Source organism: Calidris pugnax, unplaced genomic scaffold, assembly GCF_001431845.1.
Source record: "Calidris pugnax isolate Ruff unplaced genomic scaffold, ASM143184v1 scaffold68, whole genome shotgun sequence".
NCBI lineage: Eukaryota > Metazoa > Chordata > Aves > Charadriiformes > Scolopacidae > Calidris > Calidris pugnax.
The window spans coordinates 3,676,255-3,701,383 of NW_015090921.1; the positions used below are offsets into that span (position 1 = coordinate 3,676,255).

General features: G+C 41.5%; 2 protein-coding genes across 3 annotated transcripts in view; both read left to right on the forward strand.

Moving 5' to 3' along the window:
• Positions 1–4,245: 4,245 nt before the first annotated feature.
• On the forward strand, positions 4,246–17,594 carry LOC106892745 (astacin-like metalloendopeptidase). Of its 2 annotated transcripts, none has more exons than XM_014950164.1 (11): positions 4,246–4,623; positions 4,789–4,813; positions 5,741–5,878; positions 7,291–7,405; positions 7,937–8,115; positions 11,786–11,867; positions 12,769–12,896; positions 14,640–14,755; positions 15,193–15,418; positions 16,596–16,714; positions 17,272–17,594. In XM_014950164.1, exons 1-11 carry the CDS (start codon positions 4,555–4,557, stop codon positions 17,500–17,502), a joined length of 1,428 nt encoding a protein of 475 aa, XP_014805650.1. In that variant the 5' UTR covers positions 4,246–4,554; the 3' UTR covers positions 17,503–17,594. The 2 variants fall into 2 exon arrangements, with proteins under 2 accessions (XP_014805650.1, XP_014805649.1); XM_014950163.1 differs by having other exon boundaries at positions 4,249–4,623; positions 7,288–7,405.
• Positions 17,595–23,875: 6,281 nt separating this feature from the next.
• Positions 23,876–25,129, forward strand: part of ZFYVE19 (zinc finger, FYVE domain containing 19) — a 38,145-nt gene continuing 36,891 nt past the window's right edge. The window contains exons 1-2 of the mRNA XM_014950325.1: positions 23,876–24,021; positions 24,573–24,694. Coding sequence (XP_014805811.1) covers positions 23,968–24,021; positions 24,573–24,694 — 176 coding nt within the window. The 5' untranslated portion in view covers positions 23,876–23,967. The remainder of the gene's footprint in view (positions 24,022–24,572; positions 24,695–25,129) is intronic.

Consider the following 25,129-nt stretch of genomic DNA (forward strand, 5'->3'; position numbering starts at 1 on the left):
TATTCTTGTTGCTTCTGATGATACCTATTACTGATACAGAGCTAGGAAAAACCTGCACTTGAATGCTAGCAGGTGTTTGGTATTTCTACCTTTGTCGTTTAATATTATGCCAAGTCCTTCTTGGCATACATGGTAAAAGAAGTGTTTGTTCTCTGCCGTGGAATGAAGGTGAAAATAAGTAAGCATCACTAAGAATGTGATAAACATCAGACTAAAATTACTAACAACCAGCAGTAAAATATCTGGCAGATCAAGGACGGTGTGGCTAAGAATGAGAAATGTCAAAAGACAGTGTAAAAAAGGCGTACAGGAGAAAGAATGCAAGTTACAGCTGTGTAATCAAATTATTTGGATAGATAAAGAGACTAAGACCTGAACATTATTCTGCTAGAATATCAAAGCAGACAATGCAGACAGGCAGCATCAAAAAGGAAATTTGCATCTACGAGACAACTTCAGATAATGTGTGATACGAAACTTTGGTCTGTTAATTAGCCTTGAAAAATACCCAATTCTTTCTGGCAGTCAGGAAAATTAACTAAGCCATGGGATAAATCTCCTGACTCAAGGGTTACTCTGATCTGTGGGCTGCAACTGGAGTCAGGAAGGTATTACAGCCTTCTGCACGTGGATACACAAATCTTCATGGCAGAACTTCAAAAGGCTCTTCCCTCCCTCCACGCCGCACAAAAGCCAACTTTCCCCATGCATCAATTTCAAAAACTATAGTAAAAATCTCTCTAGCCTACAGCTGCTGCAAACTGGATAAAACCAAGTTAGCTGTAAAAGTTTCAGCTGATTCTGGTCTCTAGCCATGGTCTTAGGTGAGTGCTCACTGACACCTGTAATTATCTCCAGTGCAGAGTCTTTGGACTTGAGCTTTTCCTTTCTAGTGTTATGGTATCATTCTGCCACAGTAAAGGTAAAAGATAAATGGTGGTAAAGTAGCAGAGATCACGCTGCTGCAGGGGTGGTTTAGGAGGAACAGAGCCCAAACACTCATGGGTTTCAAACTAATTTCAACACATCTCAGTATTTACAGTGAAGTTTTTTTTTTCTCCTAAATAGAATAAATCTTTCATTTAAATAAAAAAGTACAAAAAAATGCAGAAATACATTGATATTTGCTATAGCATAATATATTCTAACCTACACTAAAATTGCCTAATTACATAAGCAATTGAATGCTAGTTTTAATATATGAAGCACACATGGTGGACAGTAACCTTTTCTATGAAAGGTTTGCTTTTGCTGGCTGGTAACTGGGACAAAGTAAGGACTAAGCACCAGGGACCAGATTTACAAAATCTTATTTTTGTGATTTTGACCTTTTCTGCAAAAGCCAAAACACTTTTATTGTACTTGACCAAGGTCAATGATTTAATTATTCTAAACTGATTAACTGACTGGCAACTGAAAAGCAGGGAAAGCTCATTTTCTTCTCCCAATCAGTAAATAATGAGGCATGAACGCATGCTTTCACTAATCCTAGCATCCTGAAGGACACAATAGCTGTAAGCAGATAACTGTTTAATAACATCATTTTAAACAAAGGAAGTTTTGTGCATATTTTTATTATTTAACTCTTTTTCAGCCTGCTCTAGTATAGTATAATAGTTTCACTTAATGGCTACAAAGTTATTTTTAAATGCTCTTCAGCAGAATCTGATTTCTGTCCAAATGCAGTATCACACATGAGTTTAAAAGAATCATCTAATAAGGACAATATTATCTATTATTGTGACATAAAAAAATTAGGACTTTTCATGTCGTAAGAACAATTGGTGTGATTAAATGTGTGGAGATAACGGTGAATCCTCCTGAAAAGTAATAAGCTTCTTAAGGTGAACATGCAGCTGAATTAAGCTGCTGCTGTTTGCCAGCAATTGGCTGTATAACTTTTGGTGCAAACAGCTGCAAAAGTGAGTGTTAGAGGGATATTCCACGGGATCCTTCAGCAATCACACGGTCTTTCACCCTCTGGAATTTTGTTTCCCTTGAGGTTCATACAGTCCAACGCTTTAGCCAGGGAAAGTACCCTCTGTACTTTCTCATTATGGAAAGATCATTGGACATGCTATTCTTGTTGCTTCTGATGATACCTATTACTGATACAGAGCTAGGAAAAACCTGCACTTGAATGCTAGCAGGTGTTTGGTATTTCTACCTTTGTCATTTAATATTATGCCAAGTCCTTCTTGGCATACATGGTAAAAGAAGTGTTTGTTCTCTGCCGTGGAATGAAGGTGAAAATAAGTAAGCATCACTAAGAATGTGATAAACATCAGGTTTAATATTATGCCAAGAAGGACTCGGATTACATGGTGAAAGAAGTGTTTGTTCTCTGCCATGGAATGAAGGTGAAAATAAGCATCACTAAGAATGTGATAAACATCAGACTAAAATTACTAACAACCAGCAGTAAAATATCTGGCAGATCAAGGACGGTGTGGCTAAGAATGAGAAATGTCAAAAGACAGTGTAAAAAAGGCGTACAGGAGAAAGAATGCAAGTTACAGCTGTGTAATCAAATTATTTGGATAGATAAAGAGACTAAGACCTGAACATTATTCTGCTAGAATATCAAAGCAGACAATGCAGACAGGCAGCATCAAAAAGGAAATTTGCATCTACGAGACAACTTCAGATAATGTGTGATACGAAACTTTGGTCTGTTAATTAGCCTTGAAAAATACCCAATTCTTTCTGGCAGTCAGGAAAATTAACTAAGCCATGGGATAAATCTCCTGACTCAAGGGTTACTCTGATCTGTGGGCTGCAACTGGAGTCAGGAAGGTATTACAGCCTTCTGCACGTGGATACACAAATCTTCATGGCAGAACTTCAAAAGGCTCTTCCCTCCCTCCACGCCGCACACCTGGAGTGACCCAGCTCCAGGCTCTGCACAGTGAGGTCTTGTTCTCTTGCTTTTATTGTCTGGTAACTTCTGCTCTCTCCCCTGTCATTTTGTGATGTGTATCAGCAGAAATGTTCTCCTGTGACTTCCTCTGTCTCTCTTTTCAACCAGATCTTGAACAGAGGCGGAGGTTGCTCGGAACTGTACAGCAGGACCTCTGGTTACTGGTTTAACAAACTAATGAGGACTTCTGAACTTCATTTCTTCTCGGCCAAAGCAACAAGGGTCCTTTTCATCCACACCTGCTTATTGCAGTATAATCTGCATGGAAGTTATAACTGTAGGTGAATTGTCAAGTCACAGAAATGTGAAATATTTTAGAAAGTTTAGGAACAAACTACTAGTAGGGTAAAATGAAAATACTAGTAGCCAAGCTTGACATAACACCAGCTAAAATTTCTGTAGCAAAGTATTCCTTAAAAACAAAGGACCAGCCCGTACATCTCTCTGGAAAGGCACTCTCTGCCACCTTAATCTGCATGGAAGCTATAACTGTAGGTGAATTGTCAAGTCACAGAAATGTGAAATATTTTAGAAGGTTTAGGAACAAACTACTAGTAGGGTAAAATGAAAATACTAGTAGCCAAGCTTGACATAACACCAGCTAAAATTTCTGTAGCAAAGCATTCCTTAAAAACAAAGGACCAGCCCATACATCTCTCTGGAAAGGCACTCTCTGCCACCTTGATCTTCTGTGAACCACATAGATCCCTCTGAATTTTGCCTTTGCAGGCAATTCCAAAGGTTTTCTTGCTTGTTTCTTAAAGATCTGATGCAGCAAATCCTTGGGATTTTCTATAGCCCCTAGATATTTGTGCAGAGCTGAAGCTGGGAGGAGAAAGCAACATCTGCCTGCTTCTGGTGGTGTTCATGTGGCTTCAACATGAATATTCCCAATGTGGCTTAATCTTACAGCATGGGTTTTCTAGGATTCAGACTGCCTTTCTAGGCTTGTTTCTATTCATGGATATCAAAGGAAGGAGAGCTTCTGAGAAGATGGGAAACCAAAACTCTGGGAGCTGGTGGTTTTATTTATTTGTGGATTCCAGAAAGACGTACAATCACTGCCACTGATGATTATACTGCAAGATATGGCATCGGAAAAACAATTTCAACCAACAATTGGATTAATCTCTGGCTTCAACAGATTTCCAGTGCTCCTGGCAAGCAGTGCCTGGCTGAGAGCTGTGCACAGAGTGGGCAGACTGGCAGATGGCTCCTGGCAGCAAGCTGAGGAGTTTCTAGGACAGGTAGTCAGCGTGGATGGATCAAAGAGTTCCTTGACATTGAGTTTTGCTGTAAACAAAGTGCTATATCCTGTCCCTGGTCAGCAGTGACGGGACCTGCTCGTGGGTTCTTGTTAGAATTAAAGATGAGTCACTTTAAAGGCTGCTGGATTTTCTTTCCTATTGCTCCACTTCCTCTGTTTTCTGAAGATAAATAAGAAATGAGAGCCTGGAAATTCTCTTGAGAAGTCCCGCAGCTTGTTTGTTTTGTGAAAATACTCCTTGTTATCTAATTTTGTTACACTTGTTAACAACAGCAGCAGCTTTCCCGTAAAACTTGCCCCAAGTAAAGTAACCACAACTTTGAGAACTGAGCTGCAGAGCAGAGAAGATCATCTTGGAAACACGAAGATGAAGTACTTTCTTCTCCCAACTCATTTAGCATTTCTCTACAGCTTTGCACTAACTAAACCTGTCCAGGTGTGTCCCTGCTCTGAGATGTTGAAAATTTCCATAGCTGCTGTTCTGACTATCTTAAAATTAGTTAAAAACTTTTATGGCTGTGATTCTATATGATAGAAGTTTTCTGCAGTGGAGATAAGCATGTATTAAAAGATATGTTTGGTTTTGTTTATTCTTTTGCAGATAACTACAAGAAACAATGAGTTAGGTGAGTTTGACTGTAATTATTATATAAATAACTGTAGGTTTTTGTGGGGCTGCTTCTCTATACCTCATTTTCATTATTTGGTATATTTTTCTCTTTGGAAATATTTTCCAGCGTCAGTGGAAAACAATTCACAGAATTCAGATGTGTTTTAAAGTTGCATTCAGTGTGATTATTTATGCTGTCATTATAAAGAAATTAAGAAGACTTATTGAGCAATTGCTACATGGAACATACTTTTCTATATGTAGCCTCAGCAAACCAGAATACTTTTCACTTTGATGTCTTTCTTATGTGATATAAGCCACTTCTCTGTCTGCTGTACCCAAGCCTATTGTACGTTTCTGGCATAATAACCAATAGCTCTTGTCTGTGAGAAATGTATTCAAAGTATTTTGGAGTCAGAACTGAGGAGCATGTCACAATGTCTTGTGTCAAATTAACAGTTAACCTGGAAATTAATAGCCTGCATGCATTCAATATGCATGATAAAAACAGTCATTTCTTTTGTATGATTCATCCCATCTTTACAGAGGTCAGTTATGATTTTTCTTTAATTCCACAAGCTCTAATGAAGAGAACAATGACTTGTAATACTTAGCCTTCCACTCTGAAGGCTCCCAAAGCTTCTGAAGCTAAAATATATTTAGTCGTGACTTCGATTACAGCTGCACTGTGACACCTGTATTGATATTAATCTTTTCTCTCCAGGCAGCAGGGCAGACCTAACCAGTCATAGCATATTGTGAATGCTAGAGTCACTCAGTCTTAATTTACTAATCCTTTTTCACATTATCAGGAAATGAACTTCACTGAAAGAAATTTCCAAAGGTACAAAAGCTTGGTTAGTGTATACCTCTCATCTCCCTTTTGCACATCTATTTGCCTTCTCACTGCCTTGTGTGTTCTTTTATTTGCTTCATCTGTCAGGTAGTGAAATAGCTGTGTATGAAGGAGACATCCTCCTGAGGAGAGGGCGACGCAGTGCAATTAACTGTGAGAGTTGTTTATGGCCCAAGTCACAAGATGGACTAGTCAAGGTTCCAATTAACATCTCTTCTGATTTCTGTGAGTGTATGCAAATGGATGCTGTAAACTTAGTATTGATCTTCCGGTCCCTATACTCTGTGTTATTTTTTTTTTTGTTTCTGTGGCATGCACCAAAAGCAATCTTTGTCCAAATGAGAATTTATCGACATGTCTCTGTTGCTAATCTGTTAGCCCTGCGGTACTTTGGCTAAAACTCCAAATGTTTCAGTTACAGACACTAAAATATGTCGTCGCTTGGGCAGCAGTTATATAAATACCAGCTAATTAATTTTAATTACGAATATTAGCTCATTCCTACACGTTGATATTTACCAAGTACAGAAGAAGAAATATAATTTGTTCACATTATGAATGTATTTTTGTCAAAATTACCACTAGGAGCACTTTTTAGAACACTGTAATTTTCTTTCAAATCTCTCATAGAAATATTCCTGCACTAGAAATCCTGTAGAGGAAAAATGGAGGAAAAATCCTTGAAGATATTTTTTCTCTTATTTCCTTCTAGTCAGTCAATAGCTCAGTCCTGTCCAAAAGCCTGCAGGACCAATCCCTTAATATAGAAAATTTTGTTCCAGAAGACTTTCTATGGGCTGTGGAGGTCTTCCATCTTCTCCCCTGCTGAGGCTTCTCTGGTCTGAGGCTTCCACACTTCCATCTTCTTAAAAGATCTTACCTTGAGAGAAAATGGCATGAAAGTGAAATGCAGCCTGTGCCTGCTCCTTGTTTGTGGGGACAGGGAATCTGTGTTATTATTTGAGCTGAGGGGAGCCCAGTCTCTCCATTATCTGGGCTGCTTCTCAAATTGCAGCATATGCTCTTGTGGTTAGGTGAGATTTAGTCCGTCTACCTCCCTCTCTCCAAACTTTAAAGATGAGGAAATTAAGATATGAATCAGTTGTAGATGATTCATAACTGAGGAAGCCAAATTAGGCTAAAATGTTCAAAGGCAGATAAACACTCCAATCTTTATTTGGTACCTGAATAGAAACACTGTGATCTTCAGAGCCTCTGAATGCTGGCTGCCTCCAAGTGATTCCAAGGGGTGCGTGGAAGACATTTGTTATCTCTGATAAACAAAAGAGGGTTTTGGTGCTTAGCTACAGTTGGATGACTCATTTGGGATACTTTAATCCAATTATTTGTATCTGAAACTGTTGCATTTTTTCCGTTCTGTCTAATGGAAGAAATAATGCCAGTCTTTTGTTTTTCATCAGCTGTCTTCTATAGAATATGCATAAGGGCTAGTTATAAATCTTACATCTCCCTTTAAAAGTCCAATCAACTTGAAGATCTCTGAAGGCTTATTTTTATTATGCTTGTATGATAAAAAGATAAGCTGTGTGAAGTTTTAAAGGAATGCACCCCATCAACACATCTTGTTTTTGAGAAACCAACAAAGATTTCTCCTGGCCCCTTTCTCTCTCTAGCAGTGACAGAGAGGTCTTGGATTGCTGATGCTCTGCAAGAGATCTCCACGCTGACCTGTGTGCAGTTTGTAAACCGCACAACAGAAAGAGACTACGTGCATGTTGAACGTGGGCAGAGGTAAGCTCCATGTCTCCTGGGAGTGGAAGCACTCAAAAAGTCTTTCAGCTTTTTTTCTGCTTTAAGTAATTTCCCTTTTTTATCCTATGAGTCAAGATCCAGAGAGCAGGTGCAATTTTTCATTTTTCTTGAGATATAGTGGTAGTTACATCAGTTAATAGGCTGCAGGAATGAATGTGTGGACTTAAAGGTAATGAGGTATAACTCAAGATGAGTTATTTTCCTTAATTGTAAAAATTTAAAGAAGTATAATTGCTTCAGGTTCTTTGCTTGACTACTTAAACTGCTTCATCTTAGTTTGATGTGGCCTTTTTTACTGTTTTAAAATTTGCCGTACTTATCACAAAGGCTTTATTTTGTCCCCCTGCAGTTTGGCATTTTTCTGACATTTAGACACCTCACACCAGTGACTGTTTGCATGTCCCCCTTTTGTGGCTGCACATCTGGAGGCCCTTGGTGGCATAATCAGTGCATCTATTTCTTTGTATTTGCTGAATGTGATCATTTTGTGTATTGCTTGCCTGTTCTTAGCTGCTGGTCTTACTTTGGAAAAATTGGAGGACGACAAGCAGTAGGCCTGGTGAAAAATGGTTGCATGGATAAAGGAGCAATTCAGCATGAAATGAACCATGCGCTGGGTTTCATCCATGAACAGGCACGGAGTGATCGGGACAGGTTTGTCAAGATTATGTGGGAACACATTGTGGCAGGTAGGCCCACTAAATCTTAAGAGAAAACATATACTTTCAGATAAAGGGGAATGTTTCTCCTGCAAACAGCCATGCAAATAAGAATGGTGATTAATGCTGGGTGAATTGCAGTAGATTCAGTGTGATGGAGTTTCTTATTCAGTGTACTAGGGGAATTTCTGTGGCTACAGCTCTGCTAGTGTGGTCCCCCAAGGCAGATGCAGTCTAAAAGTAGCTCTGTGTTCTTATTTTGATTGCCACCTTGAGCCCAGACTCACCTTCTATCCAAACTACCAAGATGATCGGGAGCACAAAATGTTGTGGCAAAGACTTGGCCAGGAGGTAAATGGGGGCACTTTTAGCTGGGGTGGGTGAAATGGGATATTCAGAGATCACGATGGGGAATCACAGAGCAATTCTGTCTCGGGGAAAGCCATGGAAACAGGGAAGGCAGCAGGTAGGAATCTTGGTGCTGGCAGTGAGTGAAATGTACATACATTGCCTGAAATGTACATACATTGCCTAAAATGTAGATGAACAAGGAACTCAAAGCAGAGAGAAGGGAAGCACATGCAACAACAAGCATGTGCAAAATTCTGGGCCTTGACATGATGTGAGAGGAAGGACTGCTGTCATTTCTTCCTTGAGAACACTTATACACTGCCACGAAAAGAAGGCGCAATGGGGAGCCAGCGGGACCGTAGGGGGAAAACAAGTGAATGTTATTTAGGGAAAGGAATGAAGGATTAATAGTTTGGCCACGTGTCCTCGATCTGTGTGCTGGGAACAAGGGAGCATGGACAGAGCTCCAGGGTCTGGGGTGGGGAGGGTAGAGAGAATGGTAGGAGATCCCAGGGAAAGGGAGATAGTGGTACATAGAAGGAAAGTAGGGGAAGAAAGGATGCAAGCGATCACTTGTCTGACAGCTGTGACACCTGGACAACTCACATTTGTAAAAAGGTAATAGTGTAGTTAGTTCATTATAGAAAATAATAGCAAATGAGGCTGGGCAATTGAATAGCAAATTCTAGTAAGTCTCTTCAACAACTAAGATACTCAACTCTTCAATGTCATGCACAGCTGAAAATATATCTATTTTTTTCTCCAGATGGAGCTTGATTGTTTTCATTGCAAATTCCTAACACACTGTTCTCCAAACTTTTTTTTAGCTATTCCCATGATATCCTAAGTAAATTCCATTTGTGCTGTTCTTTATTGAGGTTTCAGCTCTAGTGTTAAGGTGTGATTTTGCTATGAAATTTTTGCCACTGTACAACGAGGGTGTGTCATGTTTGAAATGCTAGCACAGGATGTGCTAGGAAAGAGGAGTTGAAAAATATGAAGTTTTACTGAAGATGCTAGGCACGCATAAACTCTTACACTAGTTTTGCAGGGTCCACAGGTTCAGGTCTCATCATTCCTAAAGGATACAGATGTAACCAAGCTCTGATTCAGGCACAGTTTCATGAAAGGATAAAAGAGAGGAAAGAGGTGAAGATGACACAAAAGGAGATGGGGTGTATCTTCAGTGTTTTACCAGCATCCACCAGGAGTGGAGGCTGAGAAGATGGGCATGACAAGGGGGTTAGAATGCAAAGTGTGTGCAGCAGAAGCCCTGCAGGGGGAAAATGCAAAGATACGCAGGGAAAATGAAGTGAAAAAACACAGTGATGTTCATGAGGACTGTTGGTGTACATCTCCTGCTAACAGTGCTGATGGCAGAACTCCCCCTGACCCTGGTGGTGCAGAACTAGATCTCAAGACCTTTTGCAGCTTCCCAACTCTCCTACACAGCCTGTTTTTCTCTTGCCAGGGCTGCAGGATGTTTGCTGGTGGTTTGTTTTGCTGGTTTTTTTACACAGAAATTCACCTTGGAAGCCATCCTACTTCTTTGTTTTGACAAAAGGCAGCCTGATCAGTTGCTATCTACTTAGCTACTTGAAACTCAGCCTGGTTTTCCCAAACTTTGGGGGGAAAAAATAACTGTATTCAAAGTTTTCAGCTGAAGCTTCCTTTTCAGCCCTTCTGAGTCATTACACCTAGATTTCTGGCAGAGAAAGATTTTTTTTTTAAGAGTGGAAAAGATGGGCTAAGTCACCCCACATGTGCAGGTCTAGACAGCCAAATTTCTCTGGCGTGTGATGAGGCAGATACTAGTTTGCTGGAACCTCCTTTGTCCAGTCAGGCTGCTGCTACTTTTTTAACAAACCAATTCAGCAAAGCACAGATGTGCCAAACAGTAGCCATATGCTTAAATGTTTCACTGCATTTGAACTGTGTTCTCTGTTCATCACCTCAAAAGAAGCTGTGCACTTGCTGATAATTCTTTCTGAAGTCAACATAGCAGATAAGAGGAACAGAGATATAAACTGAAGAGTCAGGAAAGCCAATGTTGAGAACCAATTTGAGACTTAGAACTGAGTTTTTGAGCTATCAAAAGCTCCAAAGCCATGTTTCTCCCCAGACTTTCTCTAGTTCTGGATTGTGAAGCTTCTCATTGGGACCAGTGCTGAAGGACGTTACTGGAAGAGACTGGCTCTGATTGTGAGCCTGCCAGCCAAGTTGTGCAGACTCCAGAGATTTTTCTGACAAGCGTCCAACACTGAACTCTTGTCCAGATGGTTTGTGGTTTACAAACCACTATTTACAATAATGAAGGTACAGATGTTGGAGTGGAAAGGAGTGCTCAGAGGTTAGGGCATTAGCTTCGAGGCCAGGATCTCTGCTCTGACATTGCTTGCTTGCCTATCTTACCACAGACAAGAGACCCAGGGTGCAACTTGTATTCATGCTCTCCAGTCAATGGAGAGAAATAGGTGCCTTCAGATGAAACTCCCTCCAACTTCGTCTCTCTTTCTCTCCCTCTCCCCCGATTATCCTTGGAGCCATGAGTAGCTTCAGAGCCTAACCTAGAGAAATAAAGCTAGGTGTCTTGAATTCCAGCCTGTGTCTCTGGGCCCCAGTCCTGTGTCAATGTACCGCTTTCTTACCTCATGAGCTTTTTAAGACTAAACAGATGAAAAGTGGTGAGATGCTCAGCAGCTATGATGAGAGGGGCTACATCAGCACCTATGTTCAGACAGAATGTTTCTAACTGATCTTACTGAGTGCCCTCGCTTCATGCGAATCATATCACTTCACTGTAGTCATTGCTGATGGGTTTGATCAGAGCCAGAACATGGCTGGTAACATTGCCTTCTATTCACACCAAAGGACAACTTTCTTTTGTGGTCTTAGAACCTTTTGGTGGAAGGACTCAGTGAGACAGGTTGGTGGCCATACCTCAGAATTTTTTGATTTAGGTGGTCAGCCAGATTTCCCTCTCAAGGTATGGATGCAGCTTCAGGGACATAGGTTGGATGCTTATAATGTTCAAGGCAATATACTTGGAGGCACCCTAATGAGGATGAACAGATGAATACTTCTACTTGAAGAGTGGAATGGATTTATTGATTATATCAAAACTTTGACTTATTTCATTCAGTTTATATTCTGAAACCTACTAGGCTGAGTGAAAATGGGTTCCCATGGTGTTCAAAAGGCTCTGGTGGCTTTTATATATCCAGGATCTCATAAGAACAAGTATTTGTATTCTAAGTTACTCTGAGGATTGTGACAGCAGGCAGAGTACTTTTAGAGCAGCAGTAATTTTTCCAACTGAAACGTGAAATGTTGCTTTCCTGCCTTACAGGGGAACAAGGGAACTTTGGAAAAGTGAATTCCAAAAATCTGGGCCTTCCCTATGACTACTCTTCAGTGATGCACTATGGCGCGTGAGTTGTTTTCTGAGATGTCCTTTCAAAGGAGCAAGCAGCTTTCAGGTCTGCTCAGATCTAGGAAGAAGGAATTGGTCTGCACCGGGAATGACTTCTGTTGTTCACTTAAAATTGAGTGAATGGATATAATTAAGGGTGACTTCCTTTGTCAGCAGGATTTCTGGAAAACAGAGTTGATATGGACAGAAGAAAGAATTAGGACAATGTTTTCTTTCACTGCACTCATGTCTCCTGCTAGAGACCTTTGCCATGGCTATGGACCAAAGTCTAACTCCACTGAGTCACTAATCTAAAACAGTTCTGAAGTCTAAATAATGTCATTATGTAGCAACAGCTGATCATAGACAAAAATATTTAGGTACAGAGAGAAAAAAGATGGGATTTTTTATATCATTAAGATGTTGTGTGCTGCCTCAGATTCATCTGGGAACACTGTCTAAGGTCACATTTTAGTTCATAATGTACAAGCTGTAATAGCATGTGCCTTCTCCTTTATTTCCACTAGCAAGTAACAACTTTGGAACAAACCCATGAAACAAAACTTGTCTGGCAGGAGGTAGGAAATTGCAGACAGCAAACAGACAATTACTGAGACAGAACTCTGCTTCTGTGCCTCTGGAACCATGAAGGTGGGATTCAGTTTACTGTGCCAGGACATTGGGGGAAGCTCTCCTCACTCAGGACAGAGCAGCTTTTTCTTGTTTCTTGCTTTCAGTTGCTGCACACAAATTGGCTGCCACACTAGTCCTCTTCAGGAAAGACTGATTGGTCTCTGAGAAGCTTCTTCCCCTTTTCCATTGAAATTCTGTGCATGTCGTACATGAATATGATTATGCAGTTACAGAACTTCACTGTTTAAAAGAAGTGATCTAGAAATGTGATTTTCTTATTTTTACAGGTATGATTTCTCCAGCACTCCAGGGAAGCCAACTATTGTACCAGTTCCTGACCCCTCCATACCCATTGGGCAGAGAGAAGGGCTGAGTAACTTGGATGTAGCTAAAATCAACAAGCTCTACAAGTGCAGTAAGTGCTGCAAATAGAAGGCATATGTGAATCCTTATATAGAGCTGATGCCTGTAGGCACTGTCAGACATCCCCCAAAGGAACTCAGCCCACAGACCTTTCAATACATCTCTCCTTCACCCTATAAGAGGGCTGGTATGTCTGTGGAAACAGACCCATCCCTGTGCCAAGCTGCTGCCTTCTTGGAAAGTACAATTTACTTTGAAGAATTCACTGTCATTCGAAGTTATCCTCACCTAGTCCCTGCTCTTTGACATACACAAAGCCCATCAGAGAAATCATAGTTGCTACCCCTGTCAACTTCTCATTTCAGGAAAGCTCTGAAGGTTGCAAAGCACCTAAGCTGTGCTTAGCTATGATTATAGCTTAGGGTCATGGGCATCAGTAGTGCCAGAAGGTTTGTGATTTCTTTCAATTAAAAAATGACTGCAGGGCTCTAAGTATGGGTGCCATCTAAGTATAGGTGCTGATCAGAACATCTCTTTGAGGGGAATTCCTCAGGCTTTTTGTATTATCTACTTCCTTGCTCCATCTCTTTCTTAACTCATCACTGTGGTATCTTAAGGTCTAGAAATACCTATCATTCCTCTAGCAGGAACTCTTCAGCTGAGATGCACAAAACACAGGTAAAACACCAGACGTGCTCCTGCAATGCACAGCTTCTGCCTCGACTCAGTACATAGGTTAATTTATACGGTATTTGACTTTTCTGAGATGTTATTCAAATAGTTTCCACCAAAACAGCAAGAAACACTAACGTGGCCTAAATATTAGTGTACCAAATTCTGCTCTGAATTGTGTTAGAACTTAGTTAAATAAACATCAGTAACTAGTTAAGGATAGTTAAGTACAGAAATTGCTGAGAGTGGTTCCTCCCAAATTCTGAACTGCAGATAAGACAAGCTTACAGTTTAAGTCTTTGCCATGGTCTCAAAGATGGTGATAATATTTAATGATATTTATTCTTGATAGTGGGGCTGGGAATGAATCACACTTCACTACTATTATTATGTAATTTCATAATCAGATTTGTATGTTTTGGAAGAAAAGGGCTAAATTTTCTCAGAAGAAAAACTCAGGCTAAAAAAAAGGAGAGAAGACTGGTTTTCTCAGGGAAAGTAGGGAGTAAAAGAAATGTCATAAATTCATGTGTTCAGATGTTATATATTCATATTTTGTAATTTGGGGAGTTACACATAATGCAATAAATGAAGACTACATGTGGAAAGACAAAAGATGAGATCAAACTGTATACCAGTCACTAGGTTTGTAGCCTGACTTCAGTGCTCTTTGTTATTGTTTTCCCTCAGTGACTACCCCTCTTTGCTTTGATAGATTTAGTTTTCAAGCTTGATTTTTGCATACAGTTATGAAGACACACACATTTGCTGATGGGGACTGACATACTGATATCATCGAAACTACTCCTGTGATTGAGGTTAAGGAAGTTCATGAAAGATGCAGGCCTTTTTTAGTAAAATAAAATATGTGAGTGAAGCCCTTACTGTCTTTAATAAAACATTAGTAGCTGAAGCAGATAAGTACCTTAACTAGCTTCATTTCACTTATGGGTTTTGAATAACTTTTAGACTAGGAACATCTACACAACTGTAAGCATTCTAATTCATTTCTCTTTTGCAAGCTTGACATGCAGATGGTTGGAGAGATTTGTCAGGAATTTGTTTCTGGAAGATTTTTGTGCTCTTTTCATTCTCTTCAACACTGTTTGGTTCTTCCCTTCAGATCGCTGTAGCTCTGTGTTGCCTAAATCCAAAGGCTCGTTCTCCTCTGTCAATTACCCATCCCCATACCCGAATAATAGCAACTGCCTGTGGCTGATCCGCATCCGTCGAAGTAAGGTAATTTCTATTAGGAGAAAAAAGGTTTGAACCACAGTGTCAAGGCTACACAGCATTATTTCATGATTATGAGTACCCTCTGGGACTCATTTTCATGGACCAAGACATTTATTTTGTTACAGAGTGAATAAAAAGACAGTCCTAACAATTTTCATAAGACACATTAAGATGATCAGATGCATTATTTAACTTAATTTTTATCCAGTTACGATTGGATGGCTTTTCAAAGACAAGCAATAGTCAAGCATCAATCACTGGGCTCAGTAAGGGGGTGGCTAGGTGAAATTCTATGCTCTTTTTATACAAAAAGTAAAGTTTCAGTGATACATGGATAGTAAAATGACTATGAAGTCCTAGTTCACTTCATAATAATTAGATGGTTTCAATCTTTCCCTCTGTATAGATTAAAACCAACATCTGTTGTCTTGTTTCTCAAGATTTTCCTGCAGTTTGAGGCTTTTGATCTCCAACCCTCCTCGGACTGTTCTTCTGACTATATAAAAATCTATGATGGAAACAGCAAGAATTCCCCTGTCTTGCTGGACAAATACTGTGGGAAGGGGCCACTGCCCTCCTTAGTGGCGTCTGGATCAGCAATGCTGGTAGAGTTTGCAAGTGACGGGAGCATCTCGGCCACAGGATTCAGAGCCTCCTACAACAAGGGTAAGAACACTCCTTTGCAGAGCTTGGAGAACAGTATTAATAGTATTTGTATGAAAGAACTGAAAATTTTGAACACATATCCCAGAGTAATTTTTTTTTCTGTGTTATTCTTCACACTTCCATAGTAATTGCTAATGCCAAGAATAACTGAAAATTTTGAACACGTATCCCAGAGTAATTTTTTTTCTGTGTTATTATTCACACTTCCATAGTAATTGCTAATGCCAAAGGCTAGGAAATAACAGGGCTGAAGGTTAGCAAGATCCAGGAAATGGGTTGTTGTGTAGGTCTCATGTTAGTAATCCTGAGAACCCATAGATGTTTTCCTTTGAGAGCCTCTGCTAGGGTTCTTCACATCTTCAGAACTATTTCTTTAAATAAAAACAATGCAACAACTGTAACGGGAGCAGCAGAGCCAAAGAGCACAAAGACTGCAGAACTCGATGAGAAATCTCAACTGATGAGAGGTGATCCAGTATCTGGGCAATATGTTATTTGAGGTTTTGTGGTATTTTATGCAATGGGGTAACTTACATGTTCTGAATTAAAGGCTTTTGTTATGTTACATAAAACATAATGCCTACTGTAGTCACAAGAGGAGTGTCTGTTTCACAAATATACAAATGCTGGATAAAGTTCTCTTGTGCTGCAACACGCTTTCAGTTATAAGGCAATAGCCCAAATACCTTGTTATTGCTTTATCTCAACTAAGAATGGGAACTTTTTTAAAACATAAATTGAAGAAGTCTTAGAAATGTGTCGCTTTTTTACTCTTTTTACATTCATTTTGATGGAGTCATTTCTAGATAGCATTAGCTCTAGCTTGATAACATGGTTTTGAATATGTGAGCTAATTCTTTTCTGAAAGTGCAGTAAGTTAGGACCATTAGAATGCTATGCTAATATGGTGACACTCGATTGTAAAGACAGATAGAGCTTTAGGTGCAGCTGTTTCCCGGCCTTCAAAGTTTATTTAGCAGCTATGTTTTTAGTTCCCTCAGTACAGCTGCTGATACAAACAGTAAGCAAAGAAATAAAATATTTCAGCAGTCGATTTTCATGGTAGCGCATTTTTTCTTGGCTTGAAGAAAGAATCCAATAGAGTGTAAGCAAACTCGCTTCTACTGCCAAAATAGTCTTGTTAATATGCCTTACTCTGTTCTTCTTCTCTACTCAGTGAATTGTGGAGATACTTTCACTGACTCAAAAGGAGTCATCACGTCTCCAAACTACCCCAATAAATACCCCAAAAACCGAGCATGCTTCTGGGTCATCAGTTCTCCAGTAGGATACAAGGTAAGGCACAGATGAATTCATGAGTGTCCTCTAATGCGGTCTCTTTTTGCCTTGGAGAATAATGGCTGTAATGTCACTCTTCAAGCAGGTATTCTTAGAGTAACATTTTGAATGCAAAAATCCAGTTTAAGAACTTATGCTGGATCTTGGCATCTGAGGTGTTCAGCAAGGGAAAACCTTTACACGTGTGTGTGAACTCCTATGAATTTAGCTTGTACCAGTGGGCTTTGTTCAGAATAATCCCTAGGTAAGAGTTCCCACTAGAAAACAGAAACATTGCACAGGTGCTGTTTTTGTATTTCTCTAGAGAAAAGAATTTAAAGTGTACAAGATCAATCTTGTCCCTTGCTTCTCCTTCCAGTCCAAATGCTGGTGAGCTAAGCAAATAATTTGCTACTCATTTGCATTACAGTGTGGGATCAGGATGTGGTGCAAACATAGAATAAAAAACAGTGCCTGCACATAAGGCATTTAGACTAATTGTGCTTGTTAAGTACAAAGGGTGAGGGAAAAGGATATAACCTGGAAGCAAAGTGCATTGGTTGTATTTTCTCCAGATATCTTTGAAGATGTTATCCTTTGAGCTGGAAGATAGTGACAGATGCAGCTATGACTACTTGCTCATACATGACGGAAGCCGACCTACATCACCTGCCGTTGGCCCTTATTGTGGGACACAGAAGGTTGCAGACTTTACTTCCACTGGGAACTTTGTGCTGGTTGAATTTCACAGTGACATAGTTTGGGAGTTGCCTGGATTCGTGATGAGTTATACATTTGTTAGGTAGTGCTATACAGATGAGAGTTGGAAAACACAGAATGAAAGAAGCCAGCTAGCCACAGGTAGAAGTCAAGATGCCACAGATTTCAGCAAAAAAAAGATGTAGCTCCCTTATAGCTTTAACAAGCTTGAAGCTTGATCTTTTAGTCTTACGTCTACAGTGGTGTCATTTGCATGGTGAATTATGGACAAAAACATTCCTGCCCGTGGGACTGTAAGCTTTTTGTGGTAGCATTCCCATTGTTGGTGTCACCTGGTGAAATACAAAAGCAGAACTGAAACTATGGAAGCAGATGTTCAAGAACTTCTAGTGTTAGAAACTGTGCCCGTAAAAATTTCAGAATGTGTAGCAACTTTAACCTGTGTTCTGCCAAATGTTGTTACCCAACCCTAACGTGCATTCTAGTGTGCATGCAGGAGAACCTTCAGACACGTTTGTTTATGCTTTGAAGCCAAGATTACTCCTACAGTTCGCGCAGGCACCTTAGCTTAGCCTGGAAATCACCACTTTACACTGAAGGTGCAAACTAGGATGTCTGTACAGCATCTCATCTCAAAGAATTGCACTGCTCCTCTCTGAGATGAACCCAGTCAGAGAACAGATTTCACTGAAGAAATGATTAAGAGTGGGTGAAATAAGCAGTGAGAGAGAGGGAACAGAGTGGAGCACCTATTGTTGTTGCTTTGCTGTGGCCTGAGTCAGGCATTGAAATGGTCTGTGGGGTATTGCCAAAATATTTTTTTTAAAATGAGGCCTGAAAAGTCCACCAAATGTAAATAGAGTCACTAACTTTGGAGAACATACTTGGTGTGAAGTAACCTTGTCAGTAGAGAGAAATCTTCCACCTCTGAGAAGATCCCTTACAGCTTTAACAAGCTTGAAGCTTGATCTTTTAGTCTTACGTCTACAGTGGTGTCATTTGCATGGTGAATTATGGACAAAAACATTCCTGCCCGTGGGACTGTAAGCTTTTTGTGGTAGCATTCCCATTGTTGGTGTCACCTGGTGAAATACAAAAGCAGAAGATGTAGCTCCCTTATAGCTTTAACAAGCTTGAAGCTTGATCTTTTAGGCTTACGTCTACAGTGGTGTCATTTGCATGGTAAATTATGGACAAAAACATTCCTGCCCGTGGGATGCTTCTGTCTGAGACAGTAAGTTTTTTGTGGTAGCATTCCCATTGCTGGTGTCACCTGGTGAAATACAAAAGCAGAATAGTCTTACGTCTACAGTGGTGTCATTTGCATGGTGAATTATGGACAAAAACATTCCTGCCCGTGGGACTGTAAGCTTTTTGTGGTAGCATTCCCATTGTTGGTGTCACCTGGTGAAATACAAAAGCAGAACTGAAACTATGGAAGCAGATGTTCAAGAACTTCTAGTGTTAGAAACTGTGCCTGTAAAAATTTCAGAATGTGTAGCAACTTCAACCTGTGTTCTGCCAAATGTTGTTACCCAACCCTAACGTGCATTCTAGTGTGCATGCAGGAGAACCTTCAGACACGTTTGTTTATGCTTTGAAGCCAAGATTACTCTGTATGCATACAGAAGAACCTTCAGACACATGTTTGTTTATGCTTTGAAGCCAAGATTACTCCTACAGTTCGCGCAGGCACCTTAGCTTAGCCTGGAAATCACCACTTTACACTGAAGGTGCAAACTAGGATGTCTGTACAGCATCTCATCTCAGAGAATTGCACTGCTTCTCTCTGAGATGAACCTGGTCAGAGAACAGATTTCACTAAAGAAACAATTAAGAGTGGCTGAAATAAGCAGTGAGAGAGAGGGACCAGAGTGGAGCACCTATTGTTGCTACTTTGTTGCAGCCTGAGTCAGGTATTGAAATGGTCTGTGGGGTATTGCCAAAATATTTTTTTTAAAATGAGGCCTGAAAAGTCCACCAAATGTAAATAGAGTCACTAACTTTGGAGAACATACTTGGTGTGAAGTAACCTTGTCAGTAGAGAGAAATCTTCCACCTCTGAGAAGACATCTGAAGCGGAGAAAGAAATCACCACTGTAGACAGCTAACACTTTGCCTTGACTTGATGTATTCAGAGCTAAATGCCAAACTGGAAGATGCCAAGATGTAATAAATAATAAAAGTTCTTGCTACATTTATGCCTTTGTGAAGAAGAGCATGTAGAAAATGCCAGTTTGCTTTACTGGTGCTAGGAAGGCAGCCAAGAAAATTTTGAATTATGCTGACTTTTCTTGTTTAAGAGTTTGTAATGTTTTCCTTTTTAAGCACTGGTTAATTTTCACCCTCAGAAGAATTATAATTGATAAGTTGTGGACAGCAGGGTCTAGAGCTTGCTTGCATCATGGTGGGAAAGTGCATGTTACAAGTTCCTGTCTTCTGGCTATGAAAAGTATTCCTTCATTTAATTTGGCTCACCTTTTTGGAGGATATAACAATTTCAGCAGCACGAGAGAAAATTAAACTCTATTTCTAACCTCAGCTTCAGACTGTACAAAAGCTAATTCTTCTCCCTGAGTCTGAGGACTTTTGTGGAGGTGCAAAAGTACTAACCCTGTGACAATTGTCATTGTATGCAAAGTTAAATGGGTCCTGATCTTAAATATACAGTGCTGAACAGCTTTGTAACTTGAGTATTACTTTAAATTCCCCAGATGTGGGGCTCTGCATAGGTCCAATGTTTTAGATGTTAAGATATTTGGTAAAGGAGTGTGAACATGTTGAAACAGCAATACAGGAATATTGGTCCTGTAACTTTTCCTTAGAAATATGGTTTGAAGCAGAAGTCTGAGACATGGCAATGTGACTCAATCAGGGTGTTTTATTTGTAAGCAAGCCCTTCCTGCAGGCAAGTTGTAAGCCCTGAGGGCACACAGCCTGGCTAAAGGCTCCAATCTCATTTGTTTTGAGAACATGAATTCAACAACAGCGATGTAGAAATGCGTTCCTGAACGTACAGACAGGCTGAAATATAATGTGATGAATTAGTTCTCCCTTTCATAGGAAAGGCTTTTCAGTCTGAGATCTAAAGGTTCTGCTTTTTGCTAGTTCTGTTAGGGGTCCTTGTTAACCGCTTTCCTTAAGGGATATGCACATTAGCTGGAGCTTCCACACATGCTCCAAACCACCTCTTGACCCTCTGCAGATATCAAACCCTTCAGCTTTCCTCTAATTATTGCTAAAATCTCTGGTTTCCTGCCAGCGGTCTCCAGTTATAGTCATCTATAAATCTGGCCCATCAAACAGGAATGGCATCCTTCTTATAATGACTGCTGCTCGTTTTCACCCACAGTTACTTGTGAGTCTTAAATGAAGAAGCTGTAGAATTCACAAACCCTGCTGAGAGCTTAGGTGTATTCAACCGCACAGTGTAAGGGGACTTGTAACTAATAGACAACAATCCTCCCACAACAGGCAGTGCTCATGTATTAAAAAAGATTTATAAGCTTCTATTAACATTCATATTCTGAGATATATGAATTAAGCATGACCAGCCAGTAGACACAATGGACAGTATAGCCAAAAGTGTAGGATTCAAGTATCACCACAGGAAGATTTTGAGGGTTTCTACTGAAAGTTCACTTAACATACCTTTAAAATCCAACATGTAAGGATTTAATATTAAAAAGGTATCTAGGAGTGATGAATATACATATGTATTACCTCATGATTCCCTCTCCTATATGTACATACCTCATGATACAAACAGGTATGACCTTAATTGCATACAAAACCAGATCTGTGCTAAGAGAGAACCACTTCCACGAGCCTGTATGTGTGGAAGAGACATGAGTGTTTGTGTCCATGTATTCCAATCTTACCTGCTTTGGGATGGTCCAGGTTCCTATCTAGATGGCAAATCAGGGCCTCTGAGCAGGATGCTTTTATACCCTGTAAAAACCAGAACAGAGATCTGTCAATTTCTGCTGTAGGAGAAAACCAGCCTGGAGTACAGAAACACACAAAAAATGTACTACTAATAGGTCTTTTTTTGTGTGTATTTAATTTAAGACACATTTCCTTTACATAAGTAAATAACTGTGGTTGAGACAATGCTTGCTTGTATGACTAAAACCCCAGACAGACAATGAGGACAGCTCTTGGCATGCTGATAGTACAGTTGGTTCCTCATCTAGAAGAAAATGAGCCTTCTGAACAGCAAGAACGTACTGAAACTCAGTTTTCTGTTCACTGTGGTGATGATTTGCCCTTTTTATCACACTGAACTGCAAGCAGACACATTACAGCCTGGGAGACTGAGGCGGCAGACGGCCACATTTTGAATTAATTTGAACTTTTTCCAGCCAAAAATTTTACTTCTAGATGCGTTCCACTATAGTAATCAAGCCCCAAGATTATCAAGGCCGTCTTGATAATCTAATACACTGGGGCACAGTTTCACAGCAAGTTAGAGCAGCACACAGCATTTGCAGCCATAACTATGTAGGACACAGAGTGTACCATTTACTGTGCAACAACTGAGTTTGGCAAGGAGAAGACATACGAACCAAAGACCATTTAATCTTTCCTACGCTTCAAACAGAAATTGAAAACCTTATGGGCTAAGTTGTCACATAGGATTTTAATAATCAGAGTTCCCTTTACCATGGGAAACATCTGCAGGCAAGAGAAGAAATAAAAAAAAAAAAAAGGCTGCTGCTATTCAGCTGCCAAATGGCCTTCTGGCACAGAGCTGGAAGAACTGCGTGGCCCGGGCCCCCTCTGGTGGACACCATCAGGGGAACGTGAACCTGTCTCGGTCTTCTCCAACCATGGGAGAGCAAGGTCTTCTCCTGCCCTGGACACGACTCTCAGGTCCATCTGGCAAATTCAGCCAAGGCGTTTCTAAACAGGTAAGTTCAATTTTTTTAACTGTCTTGCTCCCTCCTGTGCACCTCTGTTGGTGGTGCTCTCTGGATTGGAAGGTTCTTTGGGTCACTGCTTGTAAGAGCGGCCCTCCAAATTTACACCTGGTGACATTCAGATTGAAATTTCTTCTTCCTCTTCTCCCATCGAGCAGCTCAATAGCCAAGACAACACCAAATGGAGTCTTTTATTTGAGTAAATTCTGGTTTATATTTGTCTTGATTCCCTGCTTTATGCCTACAGTACCTGGAATTTCCAGATGGTCTCTAATACAATTGCTGGACAGGTGCAAAGTTGAGCTTCTGAGTTTTACACAGTTGCTTTTCTAATGTTCTTTACTATTCAAAAAAACGAATGCTTGATAAGGGAAACCCCAGTTTTTTTCCTTTAACTTTATCCTTTCAGATATTAACAAGTTTACTTCCTTGAATAGACCAGTCAGTTTCCTAACTTAATTGTGTAGGTCTTTACAGTGTGGACTTACCTATTAAACTGGAAAGCATACAAAAGGTAATTGCAAACCCATGCGATTAACAAGATGACTCATGGGAACCAAGGGTACCTAGACCTATACTCAGGAACTCTTTTTTTAGAAGCACTGCAGGACATTGACTTCTAAAGATAAGCAAACACTGGCACAAGTATTGGCGGGGGATAGCTGGAGTTTTGCAGTGCAGCTGATGTCATGCTCTCCTGACCCAGGATTTCGCCACAGGTTTAAGACAAGAAAAAACAGAGTAACTTGAGTGCAACCCTGTCAGGATTAGAGAATATAGTTTTTGTCATGTTAACACCCAAAACCAGCCAATGGGCAAAAATGCAACACCCTAGTAAGTACGTGTGCTGTACTGGGAGCCTGAGTGATGCCATACTGGAAGTAATTGCTTAAAGACATAGGGAGAAATATGAAGGACAAGGTTTTTCACACAAATAGCTTTCAGAACTGAAACCTTGGATCGGGAAAGTGCTCTGGCCAACGCTGCACTCACTCATTACTATACAGGCCTTAGCACGGCACAGGTGTGTGTGTTTGCACCTCTCCCACCTCAAGAGCAGCACTGCCTTTCGTTCCTGTGGGAAGAGCGAACACCCCAGAGAGAGCGCTAGGCCACGTCCCCCGAGGGGCGGGAAGACTGAGGCGTAGCGTCGGGCGGGCCGCCCTGGGTGTCCTCCTGGCGAGGAGAGGCGGTGCCGTACCCCCCGCCTCCCCGGCCCACCGTAGTGGCGAATGGGGCCAACCAGCCCGTCGCCACCTCCCCTAGAGGCCGACCGTCGCCTCAGCCCCGCCGCCGCCGTGCGCGCTGCCTGCCGGGAAATGGCGTCACCGCCCCATCAGACTACAGCTACCATAGCGCATCGCGCGGCGGACCCGGATGTTTTATCCCACCCTTCCCAGCGTGCGGCACGGAATTCTGGGGAATGTAGTTCATTGGTTGAGGACCGTCTGGCAGCGGGAGGCGCGGCGGGCGGCCCGAAAGACTACAACTCCCGTCGGGCCGTGCGCCGCGGCGGGCCGTGGGGTCGTGCGGCACCGTCCCGGTGTGTGAGGGGTGTGAAAGCGGTGCCGCCGCCGCCGCCTTCCCGTTACAGGTAGCCCCGGCCGCCGTCGCGCCTCCGGCAGCGCCATGGATAAGCGGTGCTATGGGTGTGCATCCAAGTTCTCCGTCTTCAAGAAGGAGGCAAGTCTGGCCGAGGGGAGAGAGGGCGGGAGCGGCTCCGAGGCGGACCCCGGGCTCCCCCGCACTGTGGAGGGCCTGGGCGGTGAACCGGGGCGCCCAGGGCCCTTCTCGACCAGCGTCGTAGCGGCGTTGTCCTTGTTTACTGAGCTCTGGTGGTGCCTATCTCTTTAAATATGTGCGATCACTGCTAAAAAAAAGAAAGAAAATAGATAAAGCCAGTAGATATCATCGCTGTAATTCAGTATTTGGCCGTTGTCTCAGAGAATTCCCCCCATACACGCTCTATTATATTATGGGGCAAAATGGTGTCTCTGCTCCTAGCAGGAGTTATGTGTGGGCGCTCAAAGGCCCTCCAGAGCCTCCATATCTTCAGCAGCAGCTAATGGTATGGTTCTCTAAAAAAAAAAAAAATCAATCAGTGTAGCCCCAGCGTTATTTTTAGTTCACCTTGGCATGGGCCTGGTTCGTGCATGTGGCCAGCCAGAGTAAGGGGGTGTGTATGGTGACGAGGTGATGGAGCCCTGTCCTGCCCTTCTCTTGTGTCTCCGCAGTGTGGGTGCAAGAACTGCGGGCGCTCGTTCTGCTCAGGCTGCCTTAGCTTCAGCGCTGTGGTTCCCCGCTGTGGAAACACCCAGCAGAAGGTGTGCAAGCAGTGTCACGGGAAACTGACTGGGTAAGACAGGAGTGTTTCTCCACCCGAAGACGGTGTCTTGCTTTGTTTCTTCATTTTGCATCCCAGTGTTGTGTTGCAGCTTTCTCTATGAGAACTGTGCCTTGCACTTGTGTGTGAACACTGCCTGGACCCTGGAGTTTCAAGCTGGCCATTACTGAGCTGTTGTGATATGAGCTGTGCAGTCCAAAGATAGAAATTGGGATTTGTGAGGCTGTTCTCTATGGTGACAGAGTAGTCTGAAAGAACCAGGTTTAAATTTTCATGCATGGACACTGAATGCCTGTGGATATCTTAGCTAGATGAGACCACGTTGAGCCCCACCATGGTTTTGCCCAGAAATCTACATCCCTTTGAAAGCACTGGCAGGCTTTTCAGGTGCGTGGTGGTTGAATGGCCTGACAATACGATGTTGAAAGCGTTATCACTTCTGTGGGC